This window comes from Trichosurus vulpecula, chromosome 6 (genome assembly GCF_011100635.1).
Source record: "Trichosurus vulpecula isolate mTriVul1 chromosome 6, mTriVul1.pri, whole genome shotgun sequence".
NCBI classification, from domain to species: domain Eukaryota; kingdom Metazoa; phylum Chordata; class Mammalia; order Diprotodontia; family Phalangeridae; genus Trichosurus; species Trichosurus vulpecula.
Genome location: NC_050578.1, coordinates 3,330,856 through 3,347,239, shown reverse-complemented (window position 1 = coordinate 3,347,239; position 16,384 = coordinate 3,330,856). Strand labels below are relative to the sequence as shown.

Below are 16,384 nucleotides of genomic sequence, written 5' to 3'. Positions count from 1 at the left end.
CAATCAGGCAGTCCAGCACGACCTGTGTTTGATGAAGATACACCTGCTCGCTCTTCCCTGGTGATCAGCACACCCTTTTCCAGAGGTCTTCCAACCAGCCCTTTCATCAGAGGTTCTAGAATGTTGCCAGGAGTCCGAGTCAAGTTTCCTGGGCTTCCTCCATTACTCCCTTCTCCCTTTCCCCCAAACTGAGGCACGTGTCTTCCAGGACCTGGCAGCTGTCAGGGGTATGGCCCAGCAGCCGTGTCCTTTAGGACACACTGCATCAGACTGGGTGGCTCCTAAGGTGCAGTTGGGGATGCTCTTATGATTTCGTTACTTGCCCCTGGGATCAAGCCCCTATTAGTCACTTTTGTTTTAGCTTTGGATTATCCTTCCTGGCAGAGTGAAAAAACAAAGCAAAACCAGAGCCGAGCAACTTCTCCCCATGGTCAGCCACCACCTGATGCGTTCACAGCACAGATCCCAGAGGGACCCAACCCTTTTGGCTTTCCTGAGTCTTTCTCAGCTCATTCTGAGCAGGAACTTCACAGTGACCCTCCCTGCCGCTGAGTGAGGAAGCCTTTAAAGAGCCTTTGAAAGCACTTGTTCTAGATCCCTTACAGCCTCAGTCTCTCTGCCAAGCAGTGGGACAAGTTGAACTGGACTAATGAGGCCAGGTACTCACTTCTCTTATCCAAAATTCTCTTTGCTTTTTGATAAAGAGAGTGAAGGGACAAGAGGAAGAACATCTCAGGACGGAACCTGCTTCCCAAAGTTAGTATACCTATATCACATGATTGGGATCAGAGACCGTGGCCCAGCTCCTAGTAAACCCACGACAAATGCCCACCATTCATCCACCATGCACAATCAAGGATCGAACGACAAACGATGGCGACGGTCCAGGTCAGGACCTTTCCTATGCTTACCCCATATGACGCAGCGTTATGTAAAGGAATAAGGCCTCCTTTGTCTTGAGCATTAACGTCCGCTCCATGTTCTAAAAGGTACTCGGCTACTTCCAGGTTATTGTAACCTGCTGTAGGAATAAAGAGAGAGAGACATCAGAACAACATTTAGTTGGGAGGATGGGGGGCGCATTTCAAGGAGAGAATAAGTGTCTGGGCTTTCCAAGATGCTCACGGTCTCCGGGCCCCTCCTTCTTTCAGGGGGAGGCAGTACTGTCTGAGCTGAGAACATGCTGCTGCCACTCTTCTACGCCAAGGTGCTCACTCTCCTAATGGTCTAGCTCAGACTTTCATTTGATGAACAACCCCTCTCCTTTGCACTCAGTCAATAAAAACTTACTTTTAAAGCCCTTATCTATGTGCCAGCCATGGTGCTAAGAGCAGGAGACAACACATGCAAGACATACATATGGTGCTAAGGGGAGTAGCTGTGGAGGGGCAGAAACTGGTGTTTCAGGGGAGGTATGAAAGAAGCAGAGGAGGCGGTAAGCCTGAGTGTCTGAGAGGATGGTGGTACCTTCAAAAGTCATGGAGAAATCTGGAGATGGGAGGATGTGGGGAGCAGGGGGGATACATGATGAAGGAGATGGTTTCAGTAAAACAGACTTGTACGAACTGAAAAGAAGTGAAGTGAACACCACGACAGCAGTATGGTAACCATGGTCCACTGGGAAAGACATTCTCATCAATACAAGGAGTCACCACAACTCCAGAGGACTCATCATATAAAATGCTATCCATTTCCAGAGAGAAAACAGATAGACTCAGAGTGCAGACTGAAGCATCACTTTTCCCCTTTCTTTTTGGTGGCACATGGCTAATGTAGAAGTGTTTTGCATTACTGCATATATATCCTGAGTATCATATTTCCTGCCTTCTCAATGGGTGGATGGGGGGAGGTGCAAGGAGGAACAGTGTGGAACTACTACTAAAAACAGAAGAATGGGAGAGACAAGGCTATGTTCATAGGTATTAGGGAAAGACCCAGTAGAAAGTGGGGACAGTAGGGGCCATTTGTCAGAGAAGACAGGAAGGGACTGGATCAAGGGTGTCCATTTAGATGTTGATCTTAATCTGATATGAAAGTAAAAAAAAAGGAGAGCCTGGGGGAAGGAATCCAAGTGAGAGGAGATGAGAAGAGAGAAGAGGAAGCTTTCAGCAAACTGACTTGACTTTTTGATGAAGTAAATGAGAGGGTGCTGGGGGTGTCCGAGAAGAGAGGAAGTGGTCTAAAAGTGGTCTCAGTCCGGAGGCGGGGTACTGGATACATTAGGAACAGAATGAGGGCCCTACTGAATTCAGAAAACTGAAATCTGCAGTCGATCCAATCAGCATAACCTCATGATTTCCTCCAGTTCACAGGCAGTGAACAAGAGTAATGCAGGGCTGGGGGTGTGGCAGGAAGTGAGAACAGGGTGGTTGAGACTGAGGGGCAGTACAGAGTTGAGGTGGTTCCATAAGGGGCTGAGACAGGAAAGAGGAGTAGGAGATGACAGGCTGGGAAAGAACTGAGGGAGGGAAGTGGTGGTGAGGCTGAAGACCACGGTTAGGTATTCTAAGGTGCAGGGAAATGCCAAACGATCAGATACGGAGATTCTGGGGTTCTTGAACATGGAAGGAGAACACTTGTAGGTGATGTGCTGGGGCAGTCTGAAGTGACTTTGCCCCTAAGGTGGGCTGACTGGGGACTCAACTCTGGGGAAGGAGACTCTTCAGGACATTGCAGAGGACTCCTGGGGCCGAGGGAAACTTCCTGGGGACTACTGCCCATTTTTGTGGCCAGATCTTTCACTTTCCCAGGCTGCTTGTAACTGGGGATACACAAATACGTTTTTCTGAAGGAGAATGCCTATTTCAACCCTCAGCCTCTGAGTGGGAACAACTAGAAAAAGGCACAAGGAAGAAAGTGTCATCAGGAGGGAGCCAGAATACGGAAGCAGGGAGAAAAGGAGGAGGTGCAGATGAAAGAAGTCTGTTCATCACGGAGCAGACATTTACACTTCAGAGGCCTCCACGGAAGGCTGGGACATTTTGGGGTAGGGTTGAGACAGACAGGGGTATGGCAGCCGAGGATGGCAAACAGGGCTGAGAGCCTGGCATCATAGGAAGGAGGAGCAGAGCACTAAGCACTGAAGAATGAGTTCTCAATGGTTGGAGGTATATAACACCAAGGTCTGTCCACATGCTAAGGGGCCAGCCATGAGGCATCCTGCGATAGCTCTCCTCACAGGTCTCTGAGTCTGGTCCCAAGGGATGTGGAGAAGGCCCCAAGAGCCCAATAAGTGGAAAGTGTAGGTGGAGGTCTGGCCGCCCACAGAGGCAGGCCCTGGCTTCTCTTCTGCTAGTCTTTCCACTGCCCAGTCTGATTCACTCAGCTTCCAAAGAGATCTTTCTTAGGCACTGCTCTGACTACATCACTTCCCTGCTGAAAAGCTTTCAGAGTTCCCCCACAGTTGCTGGAATCAGATCCCACTTCCATGGCCTGGCTCCAATAGTCGTTCCCCTTTCACTTCCTGCAGTATTTGCCCTTCTCTAATACGCCGTGAGCTCTTTTCCCAATTCCATACCTGCTGGTCCTGCCCTGCCTGGCCTGCCCACCTCTCTGTCCTCAATAGCCCCTAGCTGTTTGCGCTCTCACCTTCATCTGAAGAAAGGCTGTTTCCTTCTGTCTTTGAGTCCTGAGGGTCTAGCACAGGACCAGGGATAGAGACATAAGTAAAAGAAAAGCGGAGCCTTCCTAAGGGTATTTACTGAGGAGCAGCAGGGAATCCTGGCTAGAGAACTAGCTTTGGAGGTAGGAAGGGAGCCTAAGGTCTAGTCCCGCCTCCTCTGACACTCCCATCCTGGCTGGGCCAGGCAACCCCACTGTGGGACCCCAGGGCTTCCTCACAGGCTATTCACTGCAAGGCAACGAGTAAGCCTACCCCAGGAAGTCAGGTCCAGGCAAGTCATTTTCTGGTCAATCAGACCGGGCCAAAGCGCATGGGCAAAGAGCAGGCACGGATGGGCCCAGTCCCCGTGGGAGGCTCACCTGCCAGGTGCAGCGGGGTTGAGTTTCTGCCCTGGGTGTCTCTGCAGTTGATGTTGTCAGGTGTGCACAGCTTCTGCACTCGGGCCAGGCAGCCCTTCTTGGCAGCATCCAACAAGGCAGCATCTCCTCTGAGCAGATCCTGGATGTCAGTGTCCCCTTCCTTCACCAAGTCCAAAGGCGTGTTACCATCTCTGTTCTTCTTGGTTGGGTCTGCTCCGTGCTACCAAGGAAGAGGAAACACAAACGCACTGAGTCTGGCCCCATCACATACTCCCGTACAACAGTCCTTCCTCCCCCAGATCCACTCGCTGGTTAGCAAGGTCTGAGTTCAAATCTGTCTCTTAGCCCTTCCTTCCCAGCCGGCCACTTTGGTTTCCGTGCCCTCGTCTATAAAATGGGAGTAGTACCAGGGCCCCAAGGCTGGCATGAAGGGCACATGCTGCTACCCTATGGCCAGACCAAAAGAAAAGACGACAGCTCTCGGACCTGATGGCGACGGGCCCTGGCCCAAGAATGTCCTCAGCAGCCCCTCCCTCTACTTGAGCTCCTTGAATGGAGATTTCTACGGACCCCACCATGAGCAGGCACCCTGACTAATCCTCTTCCTCACCATCCCACCCACGGGGCCAAGGCCTACACAAAGTCGAGTTTTGGGCACTACGGAACCAAGAAGCTGACCAGAAAGGTTTCAATGTTGGACGGCCACTTCTTGTGAGGCAAGATCCAGAGGAATGTGTCCCCCCCATGGCAAGGCAAGAGCAGATGGCCCCCACTCCCACCCCAGGTCTGGTCTCCCCAAACCTCAGAAGTAAGCCTAAGGCACGGGAGAGTTAACTGTAGACAACTACATGGAAAAAGTCTAAAATGATAGGTGTGCTTCACACTCTTTGTCTGAGGGGGGCCAGGCTTTATTAATAGTTTCACCTCATTTCAAGTTTCTTTGCATATCACAGATAATTTATTCCTCTGGTGGGAGACTCATTCACCCAATTTTATCAACTTCTTGTTCCAAAACAAATTCACGTAAAATCCACAAGAGTCTGTGGTTTGCAAATATCCTGCTTCCCAACATGAAGCTGCGAGACTGAACTCCCTCAGAGTTAGGCACTCGATAAGAAACGCTCAATCTGGTTTTATTGGGCACTTTCTGGTCACCTTTTCCATGATCTGTAGCTAGTAATTCACTGGTATTTCTATTAGAGACACAGAAGAAGGGGGAGCTCAGAGGACAGCTCGCTGTAATGAACCCTAATGAGGTAAACACGTTCAAACTCTAATTTGGAAAGACAACTCAGACATTACAAGGAACACAATACCATATGAAAATAGGCTTCTATAATATTAAATGGAAGCAAATTTACAGCAAACATACTTCAAAAAGAACAAAACAGACACCAAGCATCTGAAAGTACGGCGGTGACCAGAGGATGGGGGTGTGGAGCTGGCAGCTTACCTTTAAGAGAAGCTTACAGATCTCGTATTTCCCTTTGGCAGCCGCTTCATGCAAAGGTGTGAACTTCCACAGGTCAGCGACGTTGACAGATGCCCCATGTCTCACTAAGAGCTCTGCCACCTCGTAGTGCCCATAGGAGCAGGCGTTGTGGAGGGGTACCAAGCCACTGATTGGGGGGAAAAAGCATTTTCAAATTCATAGCACTGAAAGAAAGCTCTTAAATACCACCTACATACACACATGAGTCGGATGAGATCTCAGCAACCGTTCCCCTCATTTTAAAGATGGGGAAACAGATTCAGGAAGGGGAAGTGGCCAAGGTCACACAGCCTGAGGCAGGGTTTGAATCTAGGTTCCAGACTCTGCAGCTAGGGCGATGATTTCTTTTTCCGGATCCTCTTTATTCTTTACTCCAAATGGGTCCAAAATACAGATTATTCATTATTACATTCATTGACTTCAAAAGCTAAAATCTAAAAAATCCTCTTTGGTTCTCCGAGTCTCCAAGGAAAGGTTACTCTTAGTCCTGTGTGGTACCCTGCCCCCACCCGCCAGCGGCCTTGTGACCTCTTGGTTTGGGTGAACCGCCACTTAAGTCTTTGGATCCTGGCACTTCTTGCCCTGGATCACCAGATAAAAGGAGGGATCTCAAGTTCAATCTACATTATAAGCATTTCTAAAGTCTAGATGATCGACAGGTGGCAGAGTGGATAGAGTCACTTAACCCCGCTTGCCTCAGTTTCCTCATGCTCAATGAGCTCGAGAAGGAAATGGGAAGCCACGTCACTAAGAGTCAGACGTGACAGGAAATGCCTGAACAGCAGAGGTCACTCCAACCTCATCAGGCCTGTGTTGCTGTTATGGTCACTCTTCTTTCCCAGTAGTTTAGAACCTGGCTTGGACACTCAGCTTCCGGGGCTTCTATTTCTCGTCTACTTCAATTGCCTATAGAAACAGTCACACCGTTTAAAAATTTATTTTTAACCTTCATTTTTTCAAATTTTGAGTTCCGAATTCTCTCCCTCTCTTCAACTCTTTCCCGTCTTAATTTATCCCAATTGACAGATTTTATCCTTTTGGCTTTAGTAGGAAAAGCTTTGGATTTCAATCATAGAACCTAGGTTTGAACTTTGATTCTTTTTTGTTGCTAGCTGCATAAACCTGGCTAAACTGTTCCTTTATCTCATCCTCGGTTTCTTCGTATAAAAAATAAAGGCCTATATTAGGTGATGGCTAACATTTTTCTGATGGAATCCTAATAACGCTGCTCCCAGCCCCAATATTCTAACTTCCTCATAGGCCCCACTAAACAGCAGGCTCTCCCTAGCCACTTAAACTCTGCCCCCCCCCAATATCCTAACTTCTTTATAGATGCCTCACTGAACAGCAGGTGTGTCCATGTGATGGGATCCTAGCCACTGCCTCTAGCTAGCCACTGCCCCCAGACCCATTCCTTGTATTTCCCACAGAAACAGCAAGTATGTCCATGAGCTCAACCACAACCACATTCATCTAGTCTCAGACAGGACCACAATAGCCAGTCAATCAGAAAGCAGCACCACAAGGATGCCCAAGCAGAATGTGGACCCCAAAATAATAGAAGGGATTTTCCTTAAGTAGGCACCTGTACAGTAACAGTAAAGAACAGACCTAGAGTGAATTTATGACGTAGGGAGGCTTATTATAATATCATTATCATACATACATACACCCTCCATGGGTTTTTCTGCACTCATTGTGGGTAATCGCATGTGTAGTTCCACTGTGGCTGGGACCTGTCCCCTATTACCTAATCCCTTAACAAACCCCTCCTGACTTTATTTTTTGAGTTCCATACTTGATTATCATTTAATATTTTTCAGTTTTCAGCATTGATTTCCACAAGATTTTGAGTTACAAATTTTCTCCCCATTTCTACCCTCCCCTCACTCCAAGATGGCATATATTCTGATTGCCCCATTCCCCACTCAGCCCTCCCTTCTATCACCCCCCTCCCCCTCCCCCCCATCTCTTTTCCCCTTACTGTCTTGTAGGACAAGATAGATTTCTATGCCCCATTGCCTGTATATTTTATTTCCCAGTTGCATGCAAAAACAACTTTTTTTTTTTTGAGCATCTACTTTTAAAACTTTCTCCCTAAGAGGGCAAGCAATTCAACATAGGTCACATGTGTACCATTATGCAAAACCCTTCCACAATACTCATGTTGGGAAAGACTAACTATATTTCCCTCCCTCCTATCCTGTCCCCCTTCATTCAATTTTCTCTCTTGACCCTGTCCCTTTTCAAAAGTGTTTGCTCTTGATTACTTCTTCCCCCTATCTGCCCTACCTTCTATTGTCCCCCCTTTTTTATCCCCTTCCCCCTACTTTCATGTGGGGTAAGATACCCAATTGAGTGTATATGTTATTCCCTCCTCAAGTCAAATCTGATGAGAGCAGGATTCACTCATTCCCCCTCACCTGCCCCCTCTTCCCTTCCAACAGAACTGCTTTTTCTTGCCACTTTTACGTGAGATAATTTACCCCATTCGATCCCTCCCATTCTCCCTCTCTCAACATATTCCTCTCTCATGCCTTAATTTTATTTTTTTAGATATCATCCCTTCAAATTCAACTGATCCTGTACCCTCTGTTTATATATATGTATATTGCCTTCAACTATCCTAATACTGAGAAAGGTCTCATGAATTATACACATCATCTTTCCATGTAGGAATGTAAACAAAACAGTTCCACTTTAGTAAGTCCCTATGATTTCTCTCTCTTGTTTACCTTTTCATGCTTCTCTTAACTCTTGGGTTTGAAAGTCAAATTTTCTATTCATCTCTGGTCTTTTCACTGAGAAAGCTTGAAAGTCCTCTATTTTATTGAAAATCCATATTTTGCCTTGGAGCATGATACTCAGTTTTGCTGGGTAGGTGATTCTTGGTTTTAATCCTAACTCCTTTGACCACCCAGAATATCATATTCCAAGTCCTTCGATCCCTTAATGTGGAAGCTGCTAGATCTTGTGTTATTCTGATTGTGTTTCCACAATACTCAAATTGTTTCTTTCTGGCTGCTTGCAGTATTTTCTCCTTGACCTGGGAATTCTGGAATTTGGCGACAATGTTCCTAAGAGTCTTCTTTTTGGGATCTTTTTCAGGAGGCGATTGGTGGATTCTTTCAATTTCTATTTTACCCTCTGGCTCTAGAACATCCGCGCAATTTTCCTCGATAATTACTTGAAAGATGATGTCTAGGCTCTTTTTTTGATCATGGCTTTCAGGTACTCCAATAATTTTTAAATTCTCTCTCCTGCATCTATTCTCCAGGTCAATGGTTTTTCCAATGAGATATTTCACATTGTCTTCCATTTTTTCATTCCTTTGGTTCTGTTTTATAATATCTTGATTTCTCATAAGGTCCCTAGCTTTCACTTGCTCCACTCTAATTTTTAAGGTAGTGTTTTCTTCAGTGGTCTTTTGGACCTCCTTTTCCATTTGGCTAATTCTGCCTTTCAAGGCATTCTCCTCATTGGCTTTTTGGAGCTCTCTTGCCATTTGAGTTAGTCTATTTTTTTAAGGTGTTATTTTCTTCAGTATTTTTTTGGGTTTCCTTTAACAAGTCATTGACTTGTTTTTCATGGTTTTCTCGCATCACTCTCATTTCTCTTCCCAATTTTTCCTCTACTTGTCTAACTTGCTTTTCCAAATCCTTTTTGAGCTCTTCCATGGCCTGAGACCAGTTCATATTTTTCTTGGAGGCTTTTGATGTAGGCTCTTTGACTTGGTTGACTTCTTCTGGCTGTATGTTTTGGTCTTCCTTGTCACCAAAGAAAGATTCCAAAGTCTGAGTTTGAGTCTGAGCTTTTTTTCGCTGCATGTTCATGTCCCCAGCCAACTACTTGACCCTTGAGCTCTTTGTCAGGGTATGACTGCTTGTAGAGAGTACTTTGTCCCAAGCTTTAGGGGCTGTGCTGCTGTTTTCAGAGCTACTTCTTCACAGCAAGCTCTGCCACACCAGTGCTCCTCCTCCCCCAAGAACCACTACCCCGGATCGAGACCCAGACCCAAGCAGGCTCTGCACTCCGGCTCTGATCTGCCACTTGATTCCTCCCACCAGGTGGGCCTGGGGCCGGAAGCAACCACAGCTGGAGCTCTGGAAGCAGCCCCAGAGCTGCTTTCACTTGGATCTAGCAGCCCTTCCCACCAACCTGTTCTGCTGTCCCCAGGGTCTGTGGGTTGAGAAGTCTGGCAACTGCCACACCTCAATGACCCAAGGCCCTATCGCCTGCTCCGCCCAGCTTCCATCCTGGTGCAGCCTCACGCTGGGCTGTGCTTCGCTCCACTCCCTGCTCCGCACAACAGACCCCTCCGGCGACCATCCAGGCCCCTCTGGACTGGAGCCCTGCCTCCCTCTGCCACCTCGTGGGTTCTGCAGCTCCAGAACCTGTTCAGAGCCATTCCCCACAGGCGCCTGGAGGGACCTGGGAGAGAACCCAAGCAAGTCCCTGCCCTCTAGCCATCATCCTGGCTCTGCTCCCAAAGGGGTCTTATAGTGAGAAACTGGAGTCACTGAGAGCGCTCTGAAACTTCCTAGAGCAAAGCCTACCCACTCTCCCTCTCTTCCCTTGTGGGTCCAGAGCACCAGACACTTGCGCAGTCTGTCCCATAGATGGGTGATGCTCCAGAAGATGTCGGAGCACCCAGACCTGCTTGTCCTGGTGTTCTCTCCCTTTCCCTCTCCCTCCCTCTCTCCCCGCCCAGTAAGGCTGAATTCTTCGGAGTAGTTATGGACCTCATCTGGAAGGTTCCACAACATTGCAGGGCTGGTTGCAATCAACATACGGTCATGTTGTCCACAACCAGGTGCACGTGGAAGATGTCACAGTTTATAGTAACTCTTTCCTTTGGAATCTCCGTTACAACTCCAGTGGAGGCTGGATGACCAGTCTGGGGCTAGAATCTGGGAGACACCCGAGTTCCAACCTGGCCTCAGACTAGCTGCGTGTCTGCCTCAGTTTCCTCACCCATAAAATGTGAATGATAATAGCACTACTTCCCAAGGTTGTTTTGAGGATCAACAGAGATATTTGTGAAGCGCTGTGCAAGCTGCCTGGCACAAAGTAAGCCCTGTATAAATGTCAGCTGCTATTATCATCAATATAATCATTACAACGTTCCAGGCCCAGTGCCAAGTACCAGAGATACAAAGAAAGGCAAAAGTACGGCCCTCAAAAAGCTTGCGTTCTGGTGAAGGAAGTGACACGAAAATAAATACGTACATACAATCCATAAACATTTCATTACATGCTTACTATGTGCCAGGCCCTGCTAACCACTAGGAATACAAAAAGAGGCTAAAGACAGTCCCTGCCATCAAGGAGCGCACAGTCTACCGGGGCAGATGACATGCAGAGCAAGCTCTATACAGGATAACCAGAAAAGAGGAAGAGAGGGAGGATGCCGGCAGTCAGAGCGGTTAGGGAAGCCTTCCTGTACAAGGTGGGATTGGAAGCCACGGAGGTCAGGAGTCAGGGCAGAGCAGAGTGTCCCAGGAAGGGACAGCCAGAGATGAGAGGGAGAGGCAGTTGGTGGCTCCAGGCTCCACAACCTCTGACCTTGGCTGCCTTTAAGGCCCAACTAAAATCCCATTTTCTCCCAGAAGAAATCCCTTTGCTGTCTTTTGCCTCTTTCTGTACTCCCAGCCCTTAGCACAAAGCAGGAGCTGGATAAATGTTTATTAATTAATACAGGCAGCTAGCTGGCCAGGCGGACAAAGCACTAGGCCTGGATCCAGTCACAAAGACCCCGCATGAGCCACTTAACCTGTCTGCCTCATTTTTCTCAACTTCTCTCTCTCTTTCCCCCTTTCCTGACATCACTAGAGCCGATCATCAGGTTAACAGTCTCACATCTCATTTGCTTAGCCCGCGTGGTGCAACGAAGTACAAACCAAATGGAATTGAGACACACCCACAAGCAATCCAAATGCGTGAAGTCAGAGGTACAGCTAGTCTAAAGAGCAGGGCAATCTCCTTTTGGTGTGCCTTGGGTTTCTTAATCTGTACAATGGGGGTGTTCTATCCCAGTTCTAAGAATTTCAGACCAACAGCCATGGCCACATCTATCGCTGCAGAGGGTTTGTTTTGGTGCCAACTCCGGCTAGACGCTCTTCGGCAGCGGTGGAGAAAATGGAGAAGAGTTAAGCTTTGCAGATTTACACCAACATGGCTGTGCCAGTATCTCTGGAAGGTGTCCAAACCAAGGGAGTAAAGAGCTTTTCATTAGGAGATGCTCACAAGCGGTAATCTTGTTTCCAAGTTAAGATGACAAACCAGGCAGCTCCTATTCCAAACGCCAGCAAACAAAGGCCGTGTGCTCTCTCAGGCATCGTGCTGGCTAGGTGAAGTAGGTTTGTTATGCTTTAGTCTGAGGCAAGTGTGGAAAAAACGAACAAAAAAAACCCCAAAGCCTCTCCTCCTCCTCTCAGGAGACAAGTGGGAGATTGTGGGTAGGAAACAGCGCATCAAGATCTCATCAGAACAAATCACTTTATTCACTGGGCTTTGCTCTTAAATTTCCTTGGCAGTGGAGGTGAAGGTAATGTGGGAAACTATTCTGACAAAGAAGATATTAATTACAGAGAAAAAGTGTCAGCTTACCTCAGAGTTAAAGAAATGAAAAGTCATTTCAGTTAAGATTACCCCCCAAATGTTCTGAGCCAGGAAGAGACTTTTTTTTTCTCTAACAGCTTATAGACTTATTCATGTTATACGTGGTCAAATAGTTTACTATATTAACATTAGGGGAAAAACGGAGAATACTTACCTAGAAAACAGTCATATTGGGTCAAAACTACCCTGAAGTTGAGACTTAAAGTGTTTAGGGGACAGGAAACGAGCTATCGAAACACTGCCATTAAGAACATCATCATTTCTCGTATAATACAGACAGATTTGCGATTTCAGTGGTACCGAAGCTCCCGCCTGAAGACCCTCTCTCTGCCAATGCAGGTCCACACTGCAGAAGCCCTGAGATGTCAGTGACTTGGCCAGGAAGCAGGTGTCAGAGCACCTCGACATGATTCTAGTCTAACGCATCCATATGGACACTTCATACCTTCCCCTCCATTAGGAAGATGATACTTGTGTGAAATAGGTTTAAAAAACAAATACACATTGAAAACTTTATACCAGCAGCTAGCCTCTGGTGGATTAATGATGGGAATACGGCACAGGGCGCATGCTGCGCGTGACACCTACCCCTTGTCTTTGGCGTGAACGTCTGCGCCGTGATGGAGGAGGAACTCCACCACAGACACCCGATTGTAGCCGGCAGCAAAGTGAAGAGGGGTCGAGTGGCGTCCTTCCAAATCTCGGCAGTTCACATTCTGAGGGCTACAGAGTTGCTTGAGGGAGAAGAAGGGAGGGAAATGGAGCAGAGATGTGAAAAGAGGAACATCTAAATTTCAGTTTTAGATTTACCTCTACAACACTGGAGTTTCTGAGTAGATTACTGTATTTTCTAGTAAATGCTTCTCCCCACAAAAAATGAGTTAATGAACTCAACATTTAAAAACTAACCCCTTGAATCACAATCACTAGAGAATCCTTCCTCTTTCCCTGGCAGCTCTTTATTGTCCTAACTCATTCCTGGCCCAAGTGCCCATGCCCAGCCCAGACACAGACACCCCCTGACTGCTGCAGCTGGAGGGGAGCCTCGGCCATCCTGACCTGGCCACGTAGGGAAGGTTTGGCAGGCTGGGCTGATCCCAGCTCTGTCCATCCAAGGATGTATTTTGACGCATATAATTTTGAGATGCTAAGGACTGTGTTTTGTAACTTGGGCAAAGGGATTAAGAAGCTAAGGATCAAGACGAGTTTAGTTCTACTGGGGTCCTACGATTAACTAACTAGAACAGAACTAAGCAAGACGACCCCCCTTCCTAACTGTGTACTTGGTGCTTCCTTCAATTTGGGGGGAAATCTTCTGTACCTTCACGGTTCTGGATTGGGTCTGTGTGTGCCTTCCCTTTCCTCTCCTCCACATGACCTCTTGTTCTATTGGCCATTTCTTTTTCTTCTTTTCACCTTTGTCAAATGTAGGTTAAATGACCATAATAAGAGTAGCAATCGCTAATGCCTGTCTGGCACTCTGAAGTTTACAATGTCCAGTGTTCAATACTATGCCCACGTAGCTAAGACGAAATGGTCTAGAGTGCCCTTCCAGAGCACAACCATCAAAACTAACTGGTACTGGTTCAAAAGTAGAGAGGTCAATCACTGGAACAGATTAGATAAGGAATAGTCAGAAACGACCGAATCCAACAACTTGGTGATCAGTAAACCTGCAGCTCAGTAAACCTATTTCTGGAAGAAACTCAGTATTTGACAAGAATTGCTGGGCAAACTGGAAAACAACCTACTATACCATATGTCATAATAAACTCAAAATGGATACAAGACCCAAATAGTAAGATATACCATAAAAAAGCTGAGAACAGAGTCTGAGAGGGTATCTTTCACCAAGGTGGGTACCAGGGGGTTTCTTAATCGAACAAGGGACAGTGGCACTCACAAATGATAAAGAACATGAAATCGAGAAGCTTTTTTTCCAAAACCTAATCGGTACAACCAAAATAAAAATGGAAAACAAAGTTTGTGTGCCATGTGTCTGATGGCCAAAGCATACAGGCAACTCAAGAGAGCCCAGAGGTGTGTAAGTGGTCAGAAAGAGACGACAGATTAGGTTCCAAAAGGAGAATTTCAAACTACCTAAGATGGCTCCAGAGCATAAATGATGAGATGCAGATCAAAATGCCCCAAAGGTTCTACTTTAGATTGAGAAAATTGGCAGAGCTGACAAAAAATGTCAACTGTTGATGCTGCTCAGAAAGACAACCCCGCTGAAACATTGGCAGAGGAGCCAGCGACTGATGCCAACAACTCTGGAAAGCACCAAGACCTGACTGCTGGTGCATATGGCAGAGGTCAAAGAGAGGAGGAATGGCTCCCAAATGTGGAGGGCAGCACTTTCCGCAGTTGTAGAGAAAGGGAAACCAAGCAGATGTATACAAACAGCAGCACACCAAGGGGGAGAGTGCCACAAGAAGTTCTAATTATAAATCGTTTGGAGAAGCATGAGGAGACCTATCAGCTAACTCAGGCCTGCTAAAGGATTTCAGGTGGCCCGCAGAAATGTCAAGGAAAACATCCTTTGCATGTAGAGGAAATCCTTTGAGTGAAGCAATAAGCCCCATCAGGAAAGTAACATGCGATGTCAACAAAAATATAAATACAAACAACAAACGGGAGAGAGGGGACCCTGAAGGCCCATTCATTGCAGCGACTCAGCAGTGCACAGTGTCATATGTTGCTTAGTTTTAATGAATCTTCCTTCCTCCTTCCCTCCCTTCCTTTTTTCTTCTATGTTACAAGAGAGGGCTCCCTGGGTAGAGGGAGGGGTCAGGAATACACCTGGAGACAAAGGTGTCAAAACAAACACACAGTCCCAACAGCTCCCCTCAGTCTGGCCCAGGGGCACAAAGATAGAACTAGGAAGGGACAGAGCACAGGTCAATAAACTGCTGCTGCCTGGGGCGAAGAAGAAGGAGTATCACTTACAACCCCTCTGTGCCCTACTTTAAATGAAAGGGGAAAGGGAGAGGACAAATGAAGGAAGAAAAGCCATGGGAGCACAACAAAATTCAACTCTTCAAATACTAAATGCCTCTCTTTCATTTTCCATCTTATGTAAGTGCTTTCTATGTGCCGGGCACTGTGCTAAGCACTGCCCAGATGTTCCCTTGGCTGACCACACAAGCTAACTGGGGGAGGGGCACCAGCCTTGGAAGAATCTGGGACGGTCGGATTACACAGGAAAAAGGTGTGACTCTTGGGCTGCGTGCTGAAGAAAACGGGGGTTTCCCAAAGTGGTGGAAAGAGGAAGGGAGTCCACTACAGACCAGGGACACAGTGCACAAGTATAGAGGCCATGGTGGATGATGAATAACAAGTGGGGAAGCCATCTGAGCCGTACGATTTACTAGCCAAACAGGCATAAGATACACCCCTTTGGAGGCATTTCTGATTCCATCTACCCTGGGGCAGGGATGGGAGTGGGGGTGGGGGCCCTCCCCCAGCACTCAAAGTGATGGAACTGAGGGACCTGCACTGGCTCCATCCTGGGATTCCATTCTGGATCAGCTCAGTTCCCTTTCTATTCAATTCTAGGTCTAATCCAACATCAGTCTTGTGAGAAAAGTTTATTCCATCATAGGGATTGTGAGTGAACCTAGCCCTGTGTGGGTGGGAAGCTGGACCACCTGTCCCTGCTACTCAGGGAGCCTTAATTAGGAACCCAGGTTATGCTGAACAGAAACTCAATCAGATCCGAAGATTGATGCCAGGAGTTTTCTCACAATTTGACATCTCAAGCCACTCACATGCCTTATCTGAAAGCTGGCTCCCTACTACCGGTCAGTCTGAGGGACTGGGACACCTCTTTTCCTGATTTCAGGGAACTGTCCTTGCTCCCTCTCCCAATCTGGAAAGTCCCTAATCTTTCCTCTAATTAGAAATCAGATCGCCTAATCTCACATCCTGTTTACAATCCACTTACTGTTACCTTTTAATACATAAAAATCTGTCTCTTCCTGCATTCAGGGTCCAGTACCAAAGCTAAGGAGGCGTAGTCCCGACTTGTTAAGTAATTGGCCTGCACTGCTTAATAAATCAACATGTTCATAAGTTCAAACCCAACACAAGACTGGAGAAGTACCTGTGATGGGTGAAGAGTGGCCAAAACAGCAACTGGGCAAGATCAAAGAATGCATATAAAAGGGATTAATGCAGAAGGCTAGAGGAGTCAGTAGGCTGAACCCCAGTTGAGGAAGGCTTTAAATGCCAAGCACGTCAGTCTGTATTTGATTCCAAAGGCAAGAAGAAGCCACTGGAGTCCTCCGA

The 16,384-nt window shown here is 47.1% G+C and overlaps 1 protein-coding gene across 1 annotated transcript in view; it reads right to left on the bottom strand.

The window, feature by feature from the left end:
* Nucleotides 1–16,384, bottom strand: part of TNKS (tankyrase) — a gene marked incomplete at its 5' end in the record, with an annotated part of 215,739 nt that overhangs the window by 32,371 nt on the left and 166,984 nt on the right. Inside the window, 4 exon segments of the mRNA XM_036762800.1 lie at nt 912–1,021; nt 3,982–4,201; nt 5,435–5,600; nt 12,683–12,828. Of these exon segments, the coding sequence (XP_036618695.1) occupies nt 912–1,021; nt 3,982–4,201; nt 5,435–5,600; nt 12,683–12,828 (642 nt within the window).